Below are 21,612 nucleotides of genomic sequence, written 5' to 3' on the forward strand. Positions count from 1 at the left end.
CTGGCAATTGGTGAAGGTTCTAGAAAAGAAATTGGCATCTTCAGAGGTCATTAAAGGTGTTCACGTATTTTTACTTCCTTATTTTTAAACCATTTCTCCTTACATTCCCCTCTTAATGCTCATTTCTGGTCTTTCGTCCATTCACTTCCTTATGCCTTTCAGACTCATAAATATGTAATTTAATTTCATCTTTAACAGAACTCAGTACCCGGAGGATCATTAGAGTGATAAAAGCTTGGAACTCAAAGATACATGGTAGCACAAATGATCACATGGATAAGAAAACTGACCAAAAACTCAATGGAAGAATTGTATTTTCTTACCTTTTGCACATATTACAATGAAGCATGTCTTTCTGCAATTCTGGATGGTTGCACTTCCCACAGAAAGGACATAAGTTATCCTGTTGTTGGTAACAACTGTCACATACCAAGCAATTGTGGTGCCACTGAGAACTAGATCGTGTGCCACACTCTACACATATTCTGCAATTCTAAACACCAGAAAAAATGAAAACAAAAACAGTTTGTTATGCATTTGTATTGCAGTTCTGGTGTGAACCTTTCTGAAATCAATGAAACATTTGTACATTATACATTAAGCTTTAATTTTCATGACACTAATTTAGGGTATATGTTTTTGAAAAAGCAGTGTGTTTTGAACATCTGATGTGACATCATTCAATTTGCACTAAAACCTCCATGAAAATGTAAATAGGGGCGAGAGACATCCAAGAAAACATAAATAGGGAAGGAAGAAAACCAAGAACACAGCAACCCAAACTTCAAATAAGAAACATATCCCAGAATCAGGAAGTAGCTTATGTGCAAAGTAGCTTATGTGGAATAAGACTACTCGACTCTGGACTGTGAAAACAAACTGGTGCTTCTAAACTATTTCATTTGCTTGTATAGGTAGCTTAGAAACTAAAAGCAAGAATTCATGAAGAATTATCATGAAGAGCTATCATGACCCACTCCAAATGACTTGGAGTCTGAAACTGTGAAAGTAAAATCCAAATTTTGAGGAGCAAGATATTCACATGGTCTTACATATCTTCTCATATAATGTTTTATTAATTATGAGAGGAAAAAAAACTGAAGCAATTTGACAGCAGCATGACCAAATTATTAGAATGCACGTCACCTATGAGGTCGAGATGAGCACCAGGTGCTCTAGCAGAGGCACACTGACAAGAACACATCATCACTTTGGCAGTATTCTGACCAACAATGCAAAACTCTATATAAGTGTGAAGAAGTATCAGACAAAAAGACAAAGTGAGAAAAGTTCTATTTGGTGGGAAAAAACCCAGGTATGTGGGGAAGAACTCTATTCTTCAAAAAAATGTCAATATCAAAAAAGAGTAGGACTCAGGAAATTTTCCAGATTAAAAGAGTCCAAAGTGAGAACTAAATATAAAAGCTTACCCTAGAGTAGATCTTGGAACCTACATGGGGGGAGAGGGGGATGCTATATGGGATGTTAGATCAAGTGACAAAACTGAAATATGGATAATAGATAGATGAAAATACTTATATTGATGCAAACATATGAAGTTGATAACAGCACTGTGATTATGTAAGAATATCCCTATGATTAGGAAATAAACACTGAAGTGTTTAAGGGTAAAGAGGGCACAGTACATGTAACTTACCCTCAAATGGTTCAGGACAAAAAAAAGAGATGGGAGGGAAGAAGAGAGAAGAAGGGTACATGCAATGATACTGAAATCCTAACAAAGGTAAAAGGTAAATGGCCTATGGATATTTTTATTTTTCCAACTTTTTTTTTTAAAGATTTTATTTTTTTATTTATTCGTGAGAGACAGAGAGAGAGAGAGAGAGAGAGAGAGAAGCAGAGGGAGAAGCAGGCTCCCAAAGAGCAGGGAGCCCCATGCGGGACTCGATCCCAGGACTCTGGGATCATGACCTGAGCCGAAGGCAGATGCTTAACCATCCGAGCCACCCAGGCGCCCCTATTTTTCCAACTTCTAAAGTTTGAAATTATTTTTTAAAAAATTCATGATATACCAACACACAAGCATTCTTGACAGAGAAACAGGAAAAAGAAACCTACCTGACAACAACTGGTATAAAACAAAGTTCCTGAAAAGATTACCCTTACTTCAGTATGAACAGCCTCACTAGTCTGACACCCCCCATGAAGGCAGACCTATTTGCCCAGGTGCATCTCTGGCCCCTCCACACTGTTTGACACACAGTAGGCCTTCAAATGTTAAATAAATGAACGAATTATGACCACCGACTACAGACATCTATGAAAGAATTTAACAGTAGAGGAAGAGGATCATTCTTCAAATTACTCAGTGGATACTGAGTGGATTACTCAGTGGTTTTCCTATGAAAAACTCCAGGATAATTCTTTGGGTACTTAATTTAGACATTACGATGGACACTTTATAGGCATCACCTCACTAAATCTAACACCCCTGTGAGGTAAGTTCTAATAACATTCTCTACAGGGGAAAAATTGGCTTAAGGAAGTCAAATAATTTGCCAAAGATCCTGTATTTAGTAATTGCAAAAGTGGAGATCTGACTCTACAGCCTAATCTTTTACCAACATTATAAACCTCCATAGAACAGATTAAAAAAAAAACAAAAACTATCCAGTTGTCTTTTTACCAATCTTATACATGATTCAGTCACTGTGAAAAAGCACAGCAGACTAGGATAGAGGACAAATTAGTAAGAGGGCAAGACAAAGATAAAAGAGAGTGTTGAGAAATAAACCCAGAATTCTGAAAACGTTTTCTTCCAAGATAATGAAAAAACTAACAAAGAAGATAATGAATTAAAAGCAGGAAACAAAATTATCTAGATGTTACTAAACATTATTTAAGAGACTGTAAAGATGGCAAATATTTAAGGAAAAAAAAAAAAAGCAAAGTTAACCAACACTTCTTTAGGCCTTTTCTTGGGCCTGACTACAGACTGACAGTGGTCAACATGTTCCAGGCAACCCTAATTAATGCAGAACCACAATCAGATACAACCTGGAAGCAAATTCAAAGAACTGACAAAAATAAAGATCCCAAAGCTCTTAAGTAGAAAAAAGGATTATAGTTAAGTGAACATTTAAAAAAAAAAGGGGGGGTTAAGATTTTTCTTCTGTGATACCACAAAGTGGGAAAACTGGGGGGGGGGAGGGAATTTCTACAGCTTAAAAAGAAAACATTGTAAAACGAAATGATACCAAACCAAGTTCTTATCGTAGTCTGAAGACAACAGTCTCTTTCAGATATGTAGGATTTCAGAAAAATTGCTATACCTTAATGGAGCATAACCAAGAATCCAAAAGCCTGGGGTTTAATGAGATTGGAATTTATATAGAAAATATATATATATATATTTTTTTTTTGCAAGGAAAAAGTGACAATGTTTACGGTCTCAGTTGATTTAAAACAGAGAGGAGAGAAAGGAAAAGAAAATTGCTCATTTCTCCATTTTCACTGGTAAGTGGGGGAAGAAAACATTCATACTTTCAACATTTGTAACATTCACAAAATAAAATTTTTAATTGCACGTCACTGCAGAAAATAAAAGGAACAGAAAAACAGAAAGGAAATCAAAAGAACTAGTTTGTCTTAAAATAGCCAAACATTTCAATTGCAACCATTAACCTAAATAAAAATGACACAAAGGGACCCAAAATAAAAAAGATGCGAATAGATCACATTCAACTGGTAAACTAAAGCCCTATGAGGCCATATTGTCGGACAAAAAGAGCTGGTTCAAAAAAAAAAAAAAAAAAGGCATTACACAATAGAGTAGCTTTACACTAATAAAAAGTAAAAAGTACAACATATCAACACTGACCTGACCTACTTGCTAAATAACAACCAAAAAATGTTAGTATTGTTTACAAAAGAAAAAGTAAAATACAAGGAGAAACTGAGGAAAACTGCAGTGGTCAATTTCATCTGCATCCTAATACGTTCTCGAATCAGCTAGTCAAAAAATATAAAGGACTTCATCTATCTAAATAAAATTAATAAACACAAATATTAAGCCTTAAAGTCACTACTTCAAGTATTAAAGTATTTGTGAAAAAAAACCACACTGGTTAATTATTGGGTTAAATACAATTAAAGCAGAAGTTAACATGCTTAAGCACAACTGAAAAACCAAAAGATACAGTGATTAGGTCAGATGTACACAGAGAGAGGGACAAATACAACATATTTGGTTGCAGCCAAAGCTATAATCAAAGGTAAATTTATAGTCTTTAAAAATACACCTTTTTCCTTAAGAAAGTAAAGAAAACGAATTACGAATTCAACTCCCTATTTCAGAAAAGAAAAAAGGCAAGTAAAGGTGTGTGGAGGAGACGAAAGCATACACATACAGATCCGCCGACAGCGGGTTTTTCTGATCCCGATAATGAAGCCCTGAGCGCACGCTGAAGCCACCGGGCCCCGCACCCAGGAAAGAACCGGAACCGCGGAGAGGCCGGCGGCAGCTCGCGCCGCGCCCGCCCGCAGGCCCCGCCTTCCCGGAGCCACACCTGAGGGCAGTTACCGCAGGCTCCCGTTCCCAGGCCCTCCCCTGCAGACCCCGCCCTCCCGCCGCGGCCGCACCGAACTCCCCGCCCGCCGGCCTAGAGCCAGGTGACGCGCCCCAAGTTCCAGGTGCCCCTCAGCCGGGATGGCGGGGCGTTGGCGCCGGTGCTCGGCTCCCTCCGCGTCTCCACTCACCACCCCCACCCGGACCCCATCCTCGGGGTCCTCCAGGCGAGCTCGGCCCCCTTTCCAGGACCTTCCTACGACGGCAAACAGCCCCCAACCCCGACTCAGCCAGCGCGTCCCTCCCGCGGCCGGAACGCCTTTCCAGCTTCTGGAAGGAGCCTCCGGCTGGCGCCACCTCACGGCCTGCAATCCCAGCAGCCCACCAAGCCTGCACCTGGAGAGGGACCCCTACCCTCGGGTTCCAGGGACCATTTCAGGCACCCCACTCCACCCCAGCCCTCTGAAGCCCACCCCGCCGAAGTCAACAGCGGGGCCGTGCACAGGGGACAGGAGCGCGTTTCTGTGCCGCTGGGACAACAGTGAGGGCGCAGAGAGGTCACAGGTGCAGTCTGGGAGGGCTGTTCTCTGAAAAGTGGGAAGTTTTCATAGAAATGCTAACATAAAAAAAATTTAACTGACCTTCAAGGTTACCACAATGCAGATTTTAATGCCCGCATTTAGCATTTGTATTTATTATTATGTTAGTCCCAAGGGCCGTCAAGGGCGTACAAAAGATGCAAGATTTTACACAGTAAATTTATGGTAAAAAGAATGAGCTGTTTGGATGACACAGGAAAAATGCAGCACCCACGGAGCCAGCAGAGAGGATTCTTATCTTCATACACATCAACTGACAACAGTTAAAGGGCAAACAACATACCAGTAACTTAAAATGAGGAACTAATGTTCCATATTTTAGAAATAATTGGATTGATTCCCCCATTTAGTACAGATTTCAATTGTACCACGATGGTGCACTCATGAACAAAAAACTTTATACTTATTGAGTGACACTTCATTACATCTAATGTTGAAGGACTGCCTGCTGGCACTTTGAGGTCTCTGATTATTCTGAACTAGTAAACAGGGTCATAGCATTATCAATACTATTTTTATATAAATAAAAAAGGCATTCTCTGTATTAACATTATGAAAGCCAAAGAAAAAGCCTACACACTGAACTGGGCATGAGAAAATACCTTTCTATTAAACCCCAATCTTGGCAACTTAATTTCAAAGCAAAATTGTATGTCAGATGAAATTAGTAATTACTTTATAAATTCTATTTAGTTTTATTTTTAAAAGTCCATATAATTATTGAAGATAAAGTTTATGCCTAGTTTCATGTCTCTTCTATAAAATTTAGATATTAAAAAAAAAAACAACCAGCTCAACCTGGGGGATGTACAGAGATAGCCTATGAATCTAGAGTCCTTAGGTCTACACCCTAATACAAAAAGAAAATTAGATCAAGAAATATTTCTTAAAGAGAAAAGCCCTGCTACTCAAAAAGTATGACAGCATAGGGAGAGAGCATCATATATAGGATAAAACATTATAAGACAGGAAACCTGACTTTTAGTCCCTTTTCTGCTTCTATAAATAAGTAAACTTGGACAATTAACCACTAGAGCCTCACCAGCTCTCATCTAGAATTTATTAAGTTTGCCTATATAGATTTCAAAGGAAGCACATGAACTACTTTTATGACGGATCCATCCTAGAGAACATTTAAAGAAAAGTCATAGTAAATAGTTTGTAAATATCTTCCAAACAGGAAAATTAGTTTTATTCAGTCAGTTGAGAATTAAAGATAAATTTGTTTTATTCTTCTACTTTCACTTTAAGAGTTTAAATATTTTGTGCTTCCATGGACAAATACTTCTAAAATGTGTTGCTGTTCACCTGGTGATGTACAAATAACTGCCCAGTAGGTAAAGCTGTCAGCCAACCTACAGGGTTTAGAGATACAGACGACAGCCTCAGTAAATTCCTCAGGAAGCGTAAAGAGACCAGCATAGAACATAAGGTCATAAAGATGCAAATAACAAAATAGATGAAAGAAGGGAGAATCACTGACTAAAAGAATATCCAGAAAAAATTAAAAATAATTGAAAATGCATCTTAAAAGTGTCATACCAAGCAGAAAGATTGGATATCTTAAGCAATGAAAAAAATGGAAAAATGTCTACAGACCTCTAACTCTCAAAACCAAGAGAATCTTTAAACAGCATCTATAAAATAAATATCTAAGTAAATAATCACTAAAACTACCACAGGGGAGGGACAATATACATATGCATATATAGTAGGATTCCAAATATTTAATACAAGTGTATCTATACATATAAAAACTGTGATGTACATATATAATCACTACATAATCATCAAAATGTAATGTATTTTAGTTCTGGATTTTAAATCAATGGATTTTAAAACTATTGCTCTGTGTTTTGGTATCCTCATGGGACCACTACACTTCCGAGAGTTTCTGAGATTAAAGATAAATCATTCAAAAACAATTTCTAAGCCATTAAGCACCATACATATGTTTACATGTTCATAACAGCATTTTTCATAATAGCCTAAAATGTAAGTGATCCAAATGTTCACCAACAAGTTATTTGATAAACAATTTGTGGTATGGCCACTACTTGGCAAAAAAAAAGGAATCACTCATGGTATGCACAAAAATATGGCTGATTCTCACAATAATCATGCAGAGTTTAAAAAGCTAGACCTCCCCCCCCAAAAAAAGAGTATATACTATATGATGTCATTTATATAAAACTCTAGAAAATGCAAATTAATTGGTGAATGAAAGTAGACTGCCTGAAAGACAAGGGGCGGGGAGGTAGGAATGGGTGAACAGTTGGAAAAGAGGGATTCCCAAAGAGCACCATGAAACTTTTAGGGGTGATGAATTTGGTGGTTATCTTGAAGGTGATGATGGTTTCATAATGTACACGTGTCAAATTAAATTGCAAACTTTAAATACTTGCGGTTTACTGAATATCAATTATACATCAATAAAGCTGTTTTTTAACAAGTTGATGATACTGTATAGATTTGAATAGGTATCCAATTTGTCTGCTCTATATAAAAAGCATACAGATGATATTTTTCTTAAAAAAATAAACAACTTACTTTGCATTTCCAGCCATTGGTTGGTACTGATTTCATAACTGGTTGAAGACAAAAAGTATGATACCCTTTGTCACACGTATCACACACTAGCATCTTGCTATCTTCTCCCGATTGTCTAAAAAATAAGATAGCATTAATGATGCCTTATCTTTAAACTTATGTTTATAACATAAGTAATCATGAGAAGAATCAATCCTAGGAACTGCCCAGTTCATCAATACCTCAGTGTCTGTTTTGTCTATGCCCAGATAATGATAGAGGTAACCCCCTAAAGGATGAGACAGACATCTTCCTAAGGTCCCTACAGGATTATCCTTACTGAATGCTCCACCTATGGTGAACCTGCTTTAGCCACGTTAGGATTCCTGCAGAGAAGGAGGGGCAACAAGATGAATGACTCTGACCTTTACTTTTTAAATATCTCAGTAAATATCCTTTCTAGGGGAAGGAGCTGTAACTGATAGGTGACGCTGCATGGGAAGGAACAAATCTTGTCATTGGGAATTGGAAAGACACTGTCATATAATAAAAAGAGGATCGAATTTGGCATCAGACCTATATTTGTATTCAGACTGCTGTTTTTCTAGTTGTGTGATTCCTGAACAAAATAAGCTTAGTCCTCATTTCAGGAATAAAATGTGAACAGTAAAGACACTGAGAATTAAATATAATTCTGGTTGAAGAGCTTAGAATATCCTGTAAACATTAGTGCTAAATAAACAGGTATAAGAATCATCTTGTAATAATTATTAAGAACAGTCAAAAACCTAAACTCTTTCCCTGAACATTCCTGTGCCCCAAAGATTGGGCCCCTGGCCTACAGCATGAGCTCTGCCTTGATTCTTGGCTGTCAACCACTCTCAGAGACTAAGAATTTAATTCAAGAGGAGGGGAAAAGAAAAACTGGGGAATGCAAGAAGAAGAGCTGAGAGAGGAGCCTGCGTAAAACCTGGGGACAAACAGAAGTAAAAAGGAAGATGGGTTAGTTGGCCTCCAGTTCTTTCTTACTCAGCTTAAACAAATTCTACATATAAAATTGCATGTTTTATCTCTTTAGCTACATGGAAAGATCTTAGAGGAAAGGTAATCTTTCTTCAAGTTCTCTTACTCCTTCCCAAGAAAGTAGGCACAGATATAAGATATCAAATAAGTGTTTGCTGGTATTTTAATTTTTGCCAAAATATAAAAGCATATTGTCCTATTTATTCCACATAATTGTAAGATACTGATGCTTACTGTTACCAAATTAAATTACAAATAAAACAGACTGATCATGGCAGTGGTGGGCATAATTTCTCCTGTTAAAAAAGCCCTCAGCTTGTAAACAATTTGAAAACTGCTATAGATGCAGATAACTTCTCCAAATTATCATGCTAATTAGTAGCAGGAGAAAAAAAAAATCACAGAAAAGATTGGAGAAATAACCAAAGGATGGAATACAACAAATAGGAAAGGATAACCCCATTACAAACGTTTAAATGCCATATAATAACTGTACTTCTTTTCAGTATTATGGTGACTAGGATCGACTGAAGGTAACTGTTTTTCAGATAGATAGAGGGTTGTTTTTTTCTTCTTAAGTAGTCTTAGCATAAATTGTTCTTCCTGGAATGGAAATTCAAACATATAACTGATTCTTTCACTCACTCTCATAACTACTTTCTGCAACTGGAGGTTTATTTTCCTATTAAATCTCCACCCCAGTCTCTCTCAAAAACAGTTGCTTTATTTTCTAATGCTTCTTTTAAATTGTTAGTATCAGTCATTTAAAATGTTTGGCAAATTGAAATCAGGTTTTTAGGCAACCAGAGGAATTTAAAATTATTAAAATTAGTTTCTGTTTAGACTTGTTTCAAAATAATGTTAATAAATACCTAGTAATTTTTTAAAACATGACGAAGTCAGTGGGAATGAATGGAGCTGCAGTATGAACAATCTTTATCATATTACACAAACCTTTAGCACCTAGTAATAGGGTCTCTCTTAAACTCAATACACACCTTGAGTTGAAATTAAAACTTACTTGCAGTTCTGGCACACTTTGCACTCAGGACATTGCCAACCTGCACGTTTTAATGGAGTAACCGCTATATCCAGGCACATTCCATGATAGTGCTGACCACAAGTAGTACAAAAGAACTGATCTAAGAGGTCTCCCGGGCTGTCGCACACTGCACAGTTTGCATCTTCCTTTGCTATAATTAACAGTAAAACAATGAAATTGTTGTATAAGAGTTTAGTATTTTTCTGACTTTACAATTTAAAAATCACTTGAAGGGAATTTGCATGGTCAATCTTTCAGACACTGGAGGTTATGCACATTGAACTGATATCCAATCAGAAGAAGGTCTCAGTAAAACCACTGTGAATCATAGAGTTTTGCATATTTGTCCCTCCATCTACCTGAGACCATAAGCAGTTCTTATCTAATTTTATATCCCTGGTACCAGGATTGATGCTGGGCACCTACTTAATGCTCAACATACACTTGCTGAAAAGAACCAAACAGGAAAGTAATCAACTGAGAAATGCCTTCAGGTGCAAAAATAACCCTTTTATTTGGATGTTAAATAGATTTTAAAATTAACAACGTAAGTCAAGAGACAAAATTAAGAAATGTTAAGATCAATTAAATGCTTCTTAAGCATAAACACACTAATTTTTATTCATAGCAAATATATATTTTTTTAATCCTGGAAAACATCGTATGAAGGAGAACATTAAAGATGGAAACTTCATATTCATACATAAATACAAAACTTCATATACTAATTCTATATTCATCTATATTAATTGCCAGTCTGTAAAAAGGTATTATAATCTATATAATTATGGATATCATCTATCCCTAAATGTGGATTAAAAGAAAGTGCACTTTTTAAGTTCTTTTACCACCTAAAACAAAAAATAAATGTAAGAATAACCTGCCTTGCCAACTACAGTTAAACTCATGTACATCACAATAAGAAAAATGTGTTCTAAAATCATACCGATCTGATGATGTATGACTATATCTGACATTTATGTTCTCAACTAAATGGTTTGATTAGCTGATTATCTAAAGACTGTTTTAAATTGTACATACGAACCTTTTTTTCTCTTATTTTTTGAAGGTTTGGTCAGTCCTCTCTGGCTGTAAGCCCTTTCTACCTTCTTTTTTTCCTTCAGTCAAGCATCTTTAAATAGACTAACAATCTATTCCTTTTACTTGGCAAACCAGTTTTACAGGCCATAGAATTTCTGACATAGAGACTTTTTGTTTTTATTTTAAAGTCCTTTTAAAATGGTAAAAACAATTCATAGTTTGAAGGCAGTACAAAAACAAGTCCCAGAATTTATCTGGATGGCCAGCTGGAACCCTGGGGGCTGCACACCCACCATTCACCTGGTGCTACCTCCATGAGGCTACCAATGATCTATGAAATCCGAAGGTTACTTTTCTGACCTTATCTTATTTGTACTCTGCAGCATTTCCATTCCTATCCACTCCCACATGACAGTACCTTGGCTTCTGTAATGGAAGCTTTCTCCTGATTTCTCCTTAGGTCTCCCATGCCTCCCTGTCACACTGTGTTGGCTTTTGTATCCCTACAATTCCTCTACCTGCTGGAGTGTCCTGGGATTTTATCCTGTTCCTTCTTTTAAAATTCCGCACGGTTTCCCTTTGTGATCACACCAGCCCCCATGTTATAAAATACCACCATGATTCCCAAATCTGTATCACCAGCCCCAAACTTCTTTCTAAACTACAAGATGTATTTTGAAGTCTCACGGGACCTCAACAGCCAGATGTTCTAAATAATACTCAAAACTCAACAACTCTAAAATAAAACATTTTTAAAACCTAAACCTCTCCCTTTTTCCTCAACCAGCTGGGTAAAGGCAGAAACTTTACTATCACTATTACTCTTCCCTGACCCAACACATCCAGCCAGACACCAGTTCTGACTGAGTCAACTTCCTATATATCCTTTTTCCTATTTGTACAGTTCAGTTCAGTCCACTCTGCCTTGTAATTATACTATCTTCTAAAAGGAATTCCTGCTTGTTGACCTTTCCCTAATCATCATCTATACATCTAGAGCAAGTTTTCAAAACTGTGAATCTGTTATGCCCTGCTTAAAAGTTTACCAATAACTCCTTTCTCACGTGAAAAAAAGATCAAAATTTTCTAGCATAAGGGAAAGGAAAAAAAAAAAAGCCCTTTACCTCCCTTTGCTACAGAATCTCATGGCCACTCAGTATTCCTGATGATACCAAGCAGTTTGCAATGCACATTCACACAACATGCTGCTCAGTGCCCGTGTGCTCATATACATTGCTCCCCACTGCTTGAAATATTGTTCCTTTGCGGTGCTGTGCCCCTAGCTCTTTCCAAAGAGGCCTTCAAAACTCTGCTCACACACAGTCCTGAATATCTAACACTACCACACCTAAAGATCCATCCATTTGTTGAATATTCCTTTTCCCCATATACTGAGAATATACTGTTATATAATCAAGTAATTACAACATAGTACTCGGAACCCTTAAAGGGTAGGGACCTTGTTTTGTTCAACTTTGTATCCTCAATTTCCTAGCACAAATCAAGTCTTATTAAATATATCTTAAATGAAGAACTTCTAAAATCACTTTTAAATGATTCTTTGAGCAGCACTTAAAATAAAGCATTAATTTAAAAATGGAAATGTCATAAATCAGTTCATTTTTGATAGAAATAACACAATAGGGTGAATTTTTTTAATACTGAGACAGTGCCAGTATTTACTCATTCAAACTATGTACATTTAAAAACTAGTCCTTGATTTTTTGCCTCTCCTCAAAACTTACAGAAACTGAAGCAAATACTGTGCTCTGATTATCAGATACTCAGTTCATCTTTCTACTGTAATTTGCAGGGAACACTGTCTAAATGCTTCTGTGAAATCTTCCAGAGTTTACTATTCTGCTAATTAACTTGCCGTAGCAGCTACTAGTCACATGTGGCTACTGGGCAACTGAAAGGTGATTGTCCAAACTTTACTAGGAAAAAAATAACATCAAATATCTCAAAAATTTTATTGCTTACATGCTGAAATACTAATATTCTGGATATACTGGGTTAAATATATATTTTTTGAATTAATTGTAATTTTAAAAAGTTTAACATGACTACTAGAAGGATTTAAATTACTCATATTGCTCACATCATATTTCTGTTGCACAGCACTGTTTTATACAGCAAAGCCCATTCTACAATAAGATAACTGTGTATATCACTGTGGCAGAGATTACTTCTTCCTCTATGATAGCTTGCAACAATTCCTTAATGGCAATACTGTCATGTTGTTCAATTAGTATGGATCACTGGTAATAAGTTAGACAAAGAAAAACATCCACATGATACATTCAGTCTAAAAACATTTACTATGCATTATGTAGAAATAATAATAGAAAAAAAGCACTACATCAAGAAATGAGGTTGGTTCCAACCACTTCCTCAATCAGGAAGAAGTATAGAAATACCAAAACAGCCTTTTGGAGGTCATGCAAAAAATGATATTACTACATAGCTTAAGTGTTGTGTCAGAAATAAGTATATGAATATATACATACATATATGCCCCACAGAGATATTAAGTTTGAAGCAATAATCAAACAATGAAGTGAAATTTTTCTTTAAGCGGTTGAAAAGGCAGAAGAGATTGAGTGGAAGACTAAAGCTAAAGCTAACTTAAGACAAGAGTTAAATCCAGGCCAATCTGGCTCCAAAGACCATGCCCTTTACTAATCGATATTTACTACCACTGGAAGGGCAAATAAGGTGAAGAGTATCTGCACATGTACAGAAGGAAGAAGGAAAGTGCCAGCAGAGGCATAGAATGAAGAAGCTAAATGATGGAGGAGGAGCAAGAAAAGAGCGGGAAAAACAGAAGGGTCAGCTGCGGACAAGGTCACATCCTGTGGCAGCTGCAACAAGAGAAGAGATGGAGGAAAAGACAAGAACACTGAGCCTAAATGAGAAGGGACCGTGTCCGAGACACTGGTCAAGCTTACAGGTGAGACTACTGCTGACACAGGAGAATATAAACCCTGGTGAAGAACAGCAGAAGTCACACTGCTGCCGGACTCCATCCGCACAGCTCTAACTTCCGTCAACAGCACAGCACCTATCATCGCGCCTTCCACTCCTGGCAGGACACTGCGCTGGACTAAATGCAATCACTGGCAAGAAAATCTACATCATGGATGTTGTCCAGAGAGGCTGGCCCACAGAGCAGGCAGGGAGGGAAGAAAGTTCAGGGACTGACAGAATTTAGGATAACAGGAAAGTAGCAGGACTTGGTATCAAGAGATACAAAGGCAACCCAGAAAGTGAAGTAAGTTAAGCCTGCATGATGAGTGAGTACACCAGGAAGAGGAGGGAACGAAGACATACAGCACTCCCACGCTTGAACCCTTCCGAAACTTTTCACTGCACACAGAATATCTAAACCCTTCCCTTGTTCACAAGACCTAGGTGGTCTAGTCTTTGTTCACTCCGATGTCTCTACTGTCCACCTAGGAGACACTATATTCCAGGCACAGTGACTGGCTGTCATTCCACAATCTTGCCAGGCCCATTCCTCAAGACTGGTACAGTAGTTGTTCACTCTTTCTGGAATGTTCTTTCCTCTGATCTTGCATGGTTGGCTCCTTGCCATTTGGCTTTCCCTGAGAGGCAAAATACTACTCAGTAAGTGTATCTGGCTATGTCTCCAAGATGGTATTTAGTGTAAAATTCCTAGACAAGGTTAGTGTATACTTGCACCATCATGAAAATAATGATGAAGCCAGGACCAGCATTTACCTATGACAAAGTTCCCTAAAATTGTTTTCTGATGAAAATCTTGGCCTTGCTCATAGGTTCTCTCTTGGATGGGATTTCTTTCTAATGAGGTCTATTTTTTTATTCAACTTTCATAAAAAGATGTCAATCTAACTCCTAACTCAGCTAACTATCAAGCATATTGCTCTACATGTAGCCAACAGCATAAAGAATTACATGCAATGTATACATATAATTTGGGTCTTAGATAAGAGCTGGAATAGCTACCATTTTGTAAAGCAATTCATATACACAAAGTAAAATGCTACACAGTTTCCATTAATTGTTATTTAACCCTCATAGTAACACTGGTATTTAAGCCCCATTTTTTAAAAATAATAAGTACCTTGTGCTACAACACACAATTAGGACAGCTAAAAATATGTAGGAAAGATTTTATGAAGACTATTGCATAATCTTGTAAATTACTACAATACATTCTACCTGCAATATTCTCTATATCCTTGGATTAAGACAGACGGTCAGAAAGCTGTGTATATATACTGCACTGGTTAAGATCCTAGAGGAATAGAATTTACTCAACTGGGCTTTGGTTTCATACCACTGGCTTATTTTGAGGGCTGTTATAAGAAATTGCCCTGTGGGATTTGTTTTGCTACAGTGTATAATGTATATATAGTCTTGGTATAAAGTGAATTCTTTTGCCATTACTATGAATCAGGTCACTGTTCATATTCCCTTCTTTGTGTTGATTGCTGGAGAGCTCTGGAGCCAAGTTTGTGGCTTAGGTCTAAAAAGTATGCATTTATTTCCCAAAATACTAGTGTCACTGTTATCTTCATATTTATAGTATCCTTATTTTCCCATGGCCAAATTTCCTTGCATATTTTTAGTTTTATTTTATCCTACTATTCGTGTATTTTTATGAGTCTCCATAAATCTGTTTGGAACAAGGCACAGTGCCAATAATTTCAGTGTATCTTTTAGCTCTGTGTGCCAACACAGACCTCTCATTGTATGTGTGGTGAGAGCAGCTCATCTCCTCTCAGTCCTTACAGTTCATGACTTTACACAATGTCTACTATGGTCTGTACAATAAATGAGACTATTAGAACACAGTCTGCAGTAAAAAGTAGGATGGCCATTAAATAACAAAACATCTAATATTAGAAATGTGGTCCCAGAAAAGTCTGTTTGTTGTTTAGGTCTGAAGTATGATTAAGTACAAAACACTGAATAAAATTCAGATTCTTAAATACACATACAGTTGTTTTATTTGACTGGCAAAGTGCATTATACCACCCAGAACATAATCAACTCTGATCACCGACATCACAGTTGGTGCACCTGTGTGAAGTAATTCACTACATGAGGTCTTAAAATACATAACACCCATGACAGATGCTCTGCATGAATGTTCTTTTTCTCCCAGATTTAAATATGGAATCGTGAACATATTTTAAACTTTAAATCCCTTATTCACCTAAACACAATCTCACATTTCAGTCTGCCCTACCTATAATTTCTGTCTGTATAGTGATTAAGGACAACATGATTATACATGTAAACAAAAATAATTTTAACTGAAGATGAAATTATGGTACTGAGATTATACAATCTAACTGTATTTGAGACTATTTAAGTTTAAGCCCGAGGTAGCTATATTTATGTTTCACAGAGCTGGAAAAGATTTTTTTGAAAAAGCTTTCATCAATATTGTTAAGATACAGATAAAAGCTAACACTAAGGTAACTAACAGGTAACATAAAAAAGACTGAATAAAGCATCACAGAGATTTCACAATGAGACTGGAAATTCAATTTGCCAGGGGGAAAAAAATCCCAAGTATACATGCTCATTGGAAATCCATATACTAAGAAAAAGGCAAGATCTCATTAAAGATAGGAAAGAGTTATAATTTTCTGTTTAACAAATTTCAAACATTTAAATATTTTCATGTAATTATAAAATACTGTTTAGAAAAGAAAGGAAAAAAGCACAACTGAGGATTATAGGTAACCAAGATAGATAAATCAAGAAGAAGCACTAACAGAGATTTCTATTATGATTATCAGGGCTATACAATTACCAAGAATTTCAAAAGTGTTTGCTGACCCTATTAATGTACACCCTGAAATAACACCTGAGTGAATCATCTTCTAATTCTCTAACTGGATGGCATTTTGGTGTAGAAGACATTGAATACTGTTTAGCTTTTTAAATGACTTTATAGTACATACTAAAATACTTTATACTCAGTATTTCTTTCTACAGTGGTTTAAAAAAAAATTTTTTAATAAGAATTTAAAACATGCAAACTGTCTTTGAAATTTCAAGGAAATACCTTTGGTATTTAACTTCAGTGATACTGGTAATACAGATTCCCCCCCGAGGACCTCTGGCAAAGATCCCTTAGATTATCAAGATTATATAATTTTACCTTTTAATACAAGCAAAATAACATTTAGGGAGTTTACAATACTAGTTATTTGAAGTAAGTACACTGATAAATGTTTCAAAAGTAGGTCTATAGTAAACTTACATCTTTCGGGAGCTTGGTCGATGTGCTCTGGACACAGAAGGAAGAAGTTCCGAAAGTCCTGAAAGGTACCAGCTCCCGCAGCACAAGGATAATGGTACATCTGGGTGCATTTCTCTTCACAGCATTTAATAGTGGCTCCAAGGTGCTTACAAAATGCACATCGCTGAAAGGGGGCAAATGGGAAAGAAATCTCTTTATAAGACCTGGAAAAGGAGCATTCAAATGTGGGGCTAGGAAGGTATTTAAAAAATATGTGTGCACTACTAACAAAACAATTTAAACCTCCATAATACTAAATAAAGGATCCATTAAAAATAAGAAAATCTAAAGTACTCAGTTGAGTGCTTGGTATAATACAGGTTCATCCATTCAAGTTTAGAAAGTGAGCATTTCACTTTCTTCTTCTGACTTTTGCCAAAAACAACTAAAAACTTTTTAAATTAGTAATATGGTTGAAAGGGCAGGTATCTAGTTGTGGGTTATTTCAACACATTTTAAATCCCACCAACAAACTATTTAAAATGAATCTATACTGTTTACAAAACCTTACTATTTTCACCCTACCTAAAAATAAGTGTGAAATAAACCACACTCAATCATAGAGTAAGTTAGTAAGGGACGATCCTAGGATTAAAGGTACACCTACAAATCTACACATTTCCCTGCAGCAATTAGTTTCAAGTTTCTTAATAAAAACTGTGAATGGGAAGAAAAATTACATCATCTGAGTATCTCCTTTCCCTATTTCAACCTGCCTCTACTCTCTTGCTACTGGTAAAAGCAGAGGAGGAAGTTCCAATACAAACACAGGGGAAGGGCAGGGCAACTAAAGGTGTAAGAAGTCAATACAAATTGCCTACAATGTGACCTGTACTTACTCAGCCTTCCCTAAGAATAATTAATAAACTCTCCCTCAACCTCCCAAGGTCATTCTGGGTATCACTTTCTTTGTGGGTCTTTTGCCAGATAGCCTGCATCGTACATTATAAAATCTCTCTTCTGCAGATGCTTAGCTGTCTATCTTGCGTCGGCTTCTGTTTTAGCGTTCGTGCCGCTGCATAAGAATTATTTACTTGTCTTTTCACCCTAGTCCTGGATCCTTGAGGACAGGCACATATTCTGCTATCTTTGTATCTGCAGCACTGTGAACGCCACTTGACACAGAAAGCCCTAATAAACAGGTGTTCATATTTATATGTACTAAATGGACGTCACTGTTGGTAATCTCATTGTTAAGTGCGGTTCATGAAAGCATAATTGAAACAACAGAAGCCAAATGGGACAATCTGTGGTAAAACTGGCCCTCCTGAGAGAAGTTGCTAACATTACTAAGAAGATCTTTTTTAAAAAGATTTTATTCATTTATTAGGAGAGAGAGACAGCATGAGGGGAGCGCAGAGAGGAGGAAGAGGGAGAGAAAGAGAAGCAGACTCCCCACTGAGCAGAGAGCCCGATGCAGAACTCAATCCCAGGACCCTGAGATCATGACCTGAGCCGAAGTCAGACGCTTAACAGACTGAGCCACCCAGGCGCCCCAAGAAGATCTTCACAGGCTAACATACTCATTCTATATTCTGCTAGTCTATCAAAGAATACAATAGTTTTTATTATTTATTTATTTATTTGACAGAGAGAGACACAGCGAGAGAGGGAACACAAGCAGGGGGAGTGGGAGACAGAGAAGCAGACTCCCCTCTGAGCAGGGAGCCCGATGCGGGGCTCGATCCCAGGGCCCCAAGATCATGACCCGAGCTGAAGGCAGAAGCTTAAGGACTGAGCCACCCAGGTGCGCCTACAATAGTTTTTAAATTATAATTCATTCCAACATTTTATATAAGGTACCATCAAATTCTTCCATCAGGCCATGGCATTGAACCAATGTAAGAAAGTTTAGTATCTCTTTATGAGTCTTCTACACATTTTGAGTACTGTCAATAGACCACTATAGCGTCTAGGTGACTCATAAACACTAGTTGTATCTGTGGCATTTCTGTTGTCTATAATGTCCACAAGTTCAAAGACTAATAAACATTTCACTTCTCTTTTTGTACTTATGGGTGCCACATCATTAAAAAGACAAAAGAAAAGATTTATTTCTCTTTATAAAGGGTAATAACCAGCTTTTTCTGATTATTATTTTTATGTTATGACGTCTCAGGGTCTCTAAATACGTTTAGTGTATTAACACAATCCAGAATTTATTTTTATTATTATGTTATGTTAATCACATCATTAGTTTTTGATGTAGTATTCCATGATTCATTGTTTGCGTATAACACCCAGTGCTCCACGCAGAACGTGCCCTCCTTAATACCCATCACCAGGCTAACCCATCCCCCCACCCCCCCTCCCCTCTAGAACCCTCAGTTTGTTTTTCAGAGTCCATCGTCTCTCATGGTTTGTCTCCCCCTCTGATTTCACCACCTTCATTCTTCTCCTCCTGCTATCTTTTTTTTTTTTAAACATATAATGTATTATTCGTTTCAGAGGTACATTCAACAATCTTACACAATTCACAGCACACATGGCATATACCTTCCCCAATGTCTATCACCCAGCCACCCCATCCCTCCCACCCCCCACCATTCCAGCAATCCTCAGTTTGTTTCCTGAGATTAAGAATTCCTCATATCAGTGAGGTCATAGGATACATGTCTTTCTCTGATTGACTTATTTCGCTCAGTGTAATACCCTCCAGTTCCATCCACGTCTTTACAAATGGCAAGATTTCATTCCTTTTGATGGTTGCATAATATTCCATTGTATATATATACCACATCTTCTTTACCCATTCATCTGTCGATGGACATCTTGCTCTTTTCACAGTTTGGCTATTTTGGACATTGCTGCTATAAACATCGGGGTGCATGTACCCCTTCGGGTCCCTACATTTGTATCTTGGGGGTAAACACCCAGTAGTGCAATTGCTGGATCGTATGGTGGCTCTATTTCCAATTTTTTGAGGAACCTCCATACTGTTTTCCAGAGTGGCTGTACCAGCTTGCATTCCCACCAACAGTAACACAACCCAGAATTAACAACATGTGTAACATCTAAGTAGTCTGAGTATCCTTGAGTCATACTGAAAAGACCAAGAAAATGCTTCAGGAGGGAAGTGCATTGTATGTCCAACTGATCACTAAAAAGTTTTTACATTAACTCATTAACATAACAAAATAATTTCAGCTAAACTGTTAAAATCTAGAATCTCCATTATTTTTTAGCATATGGCAAGTTGTACAGAAGCCTTTTGCACTAAAAATTTTGGCAAATAAAATATAATGACTTTTATTTAAGTGCATAATAAGGAAACAAAATAATTTAAATTGATCCTTTTCCCAATGTCTATATCATTTTAAAGACATCAACATGTTCTCTTAATCACATTTGCAATGGAAAATATTACGTGACATTAGCTAAACTACTATAAGAAGTACTGGAATGTATCCAACATACCAATTTACAATAACATATAAAGATACAGGGAATAAAGGAAAGGAAATAAAATACTAACTGCATTTAAGTGAACATTTCAAGCCCATCTGTTATAGTTACATAGCTAATGAAAGACATTTGGCATTGAAAGAAAATGTATACTCAATATATAGACTGGAAGAGATCTTTCTGAACGAAATAAAAGCATTTGTAAAATTGTAGAAATTATGAAAGAATAGATTTCCACAGGGAACTTCTCTAACATCAGCATTCCTGTACAACACATATTAGAAATGAAACAAATTATAAACTAAGTAACAATTACAAAGCTAATTAACATTTGGGGAGAGGGAGGTAAAGTAAATAGCTCTTAAGTAGTTTACCAACTAAACAATTTATTTGAATCAGTATTTAAAACCCCTAAATAGCATTTTATTTTTTTTTAATCATTAACAAAAAGAAAAAGAGAGGTAGAGGAAAAAAAGTGTTATATCTTGACAACTGTCCAAGAGCACATCCAAGAAAAAACTCTCAATTAGAGTTCATATTGCCAACTACTGTTAAGAATAAGTTTGAGGGGGGGCGCCTGGGTGGCTCAGATGGTTAAGCATCTGCCTTTGGCTCAGGTCATGATCCCAGGGTCCTGAGATCAAGTCCCACATCAGGCTCCCTGCTCGGAAGGGGGCCTGCTTCTTCCTCTCCCTCTGCTGCTCCCCCTGCTTGTGCTCTTTTGCTCTCTCTGTCAAATAAGTAAATAAAATCTTTAAAAAAAAAAAAAAGAATAAGTTTGAGGAACTTCCAAAACTTTTATTTCACTAGACTGAAATAAGGAAGGTTCTCTCAAAATAAATCTGCAATACAAAACAAAGCAGAATCAACAAAATTTCAGAGATTAAGGTTAAAGATGAGTTATGAAACAATAACAAAAAGTTTGAGGCTATTCCAAAGTTCGTCCAATTAATTATGAAGTATTTATTCTGTATCAACTATGGCTATGGGCTAAGTGCTCAAAGAAATATCAGATAATATTATAGGATTTCCATATACCAAACTTTTTAACCTTTCCCAAACTTTTCTTATCAGTCAGCTGGGATTCTCCCAGAATGCTCAAGGCAGAATAAAGAATGAGGACAGAAAGTAAGAAAAACAA

At 36.8% G+C, this 21,612-nt stretch overlaps 1 protein-coding gene across 2 annotated transcripts in view; it reads right to left on the reverse strand.

The window, feature by feature from the left end:
• The window catches only part of KMT2C (lysine methyltransferase 2C), a 276,338-nt gene that overhangs the window by 105,763 nt on the left and 148,963 nt on the right, over positions 1-21,612 (reverse strand). For both annotated transcript variants that reach the window (XM_073887521.1, XM_073887522.1), the window contains 4 exons: positions 17,028-17,190; positions 9,701-9,872; positions 7,678-7,792; positions 324-493 (listed from right to left, as the gene is read on the reverse strand). In XM_073887521.1, the coding sequence (XP_073743622.1) occupies positions 324-493; positions 7,678-7,792; positions 9,701-9,872; positions 17,028-17,190 (620 nt within the window). The remainder of the gene's footprint in view (positions 1-323; positions 494-7,677; positions 7,793-9,700; positions 9,873-17,027; positions 17,191-21,612) is intronic.

This window comes from Callorhinus ursinus, unplaced genomic scaffold (genome assembly GCF_003265705.2).
Source record: "Callorhinus ursinus isolate GAN/ISIS: 27379988/994484 unplaced genomic scaffold, GSC_fseal_2.0 scaffold80, whole genome shotgun sequence".
Classification (NCBI taxonomy): Eukaryota; Metazoa; Chordata; class Mammalia; order Carnivora; family Otariidae; genus Callorhinus; species Callorhinus ursinus.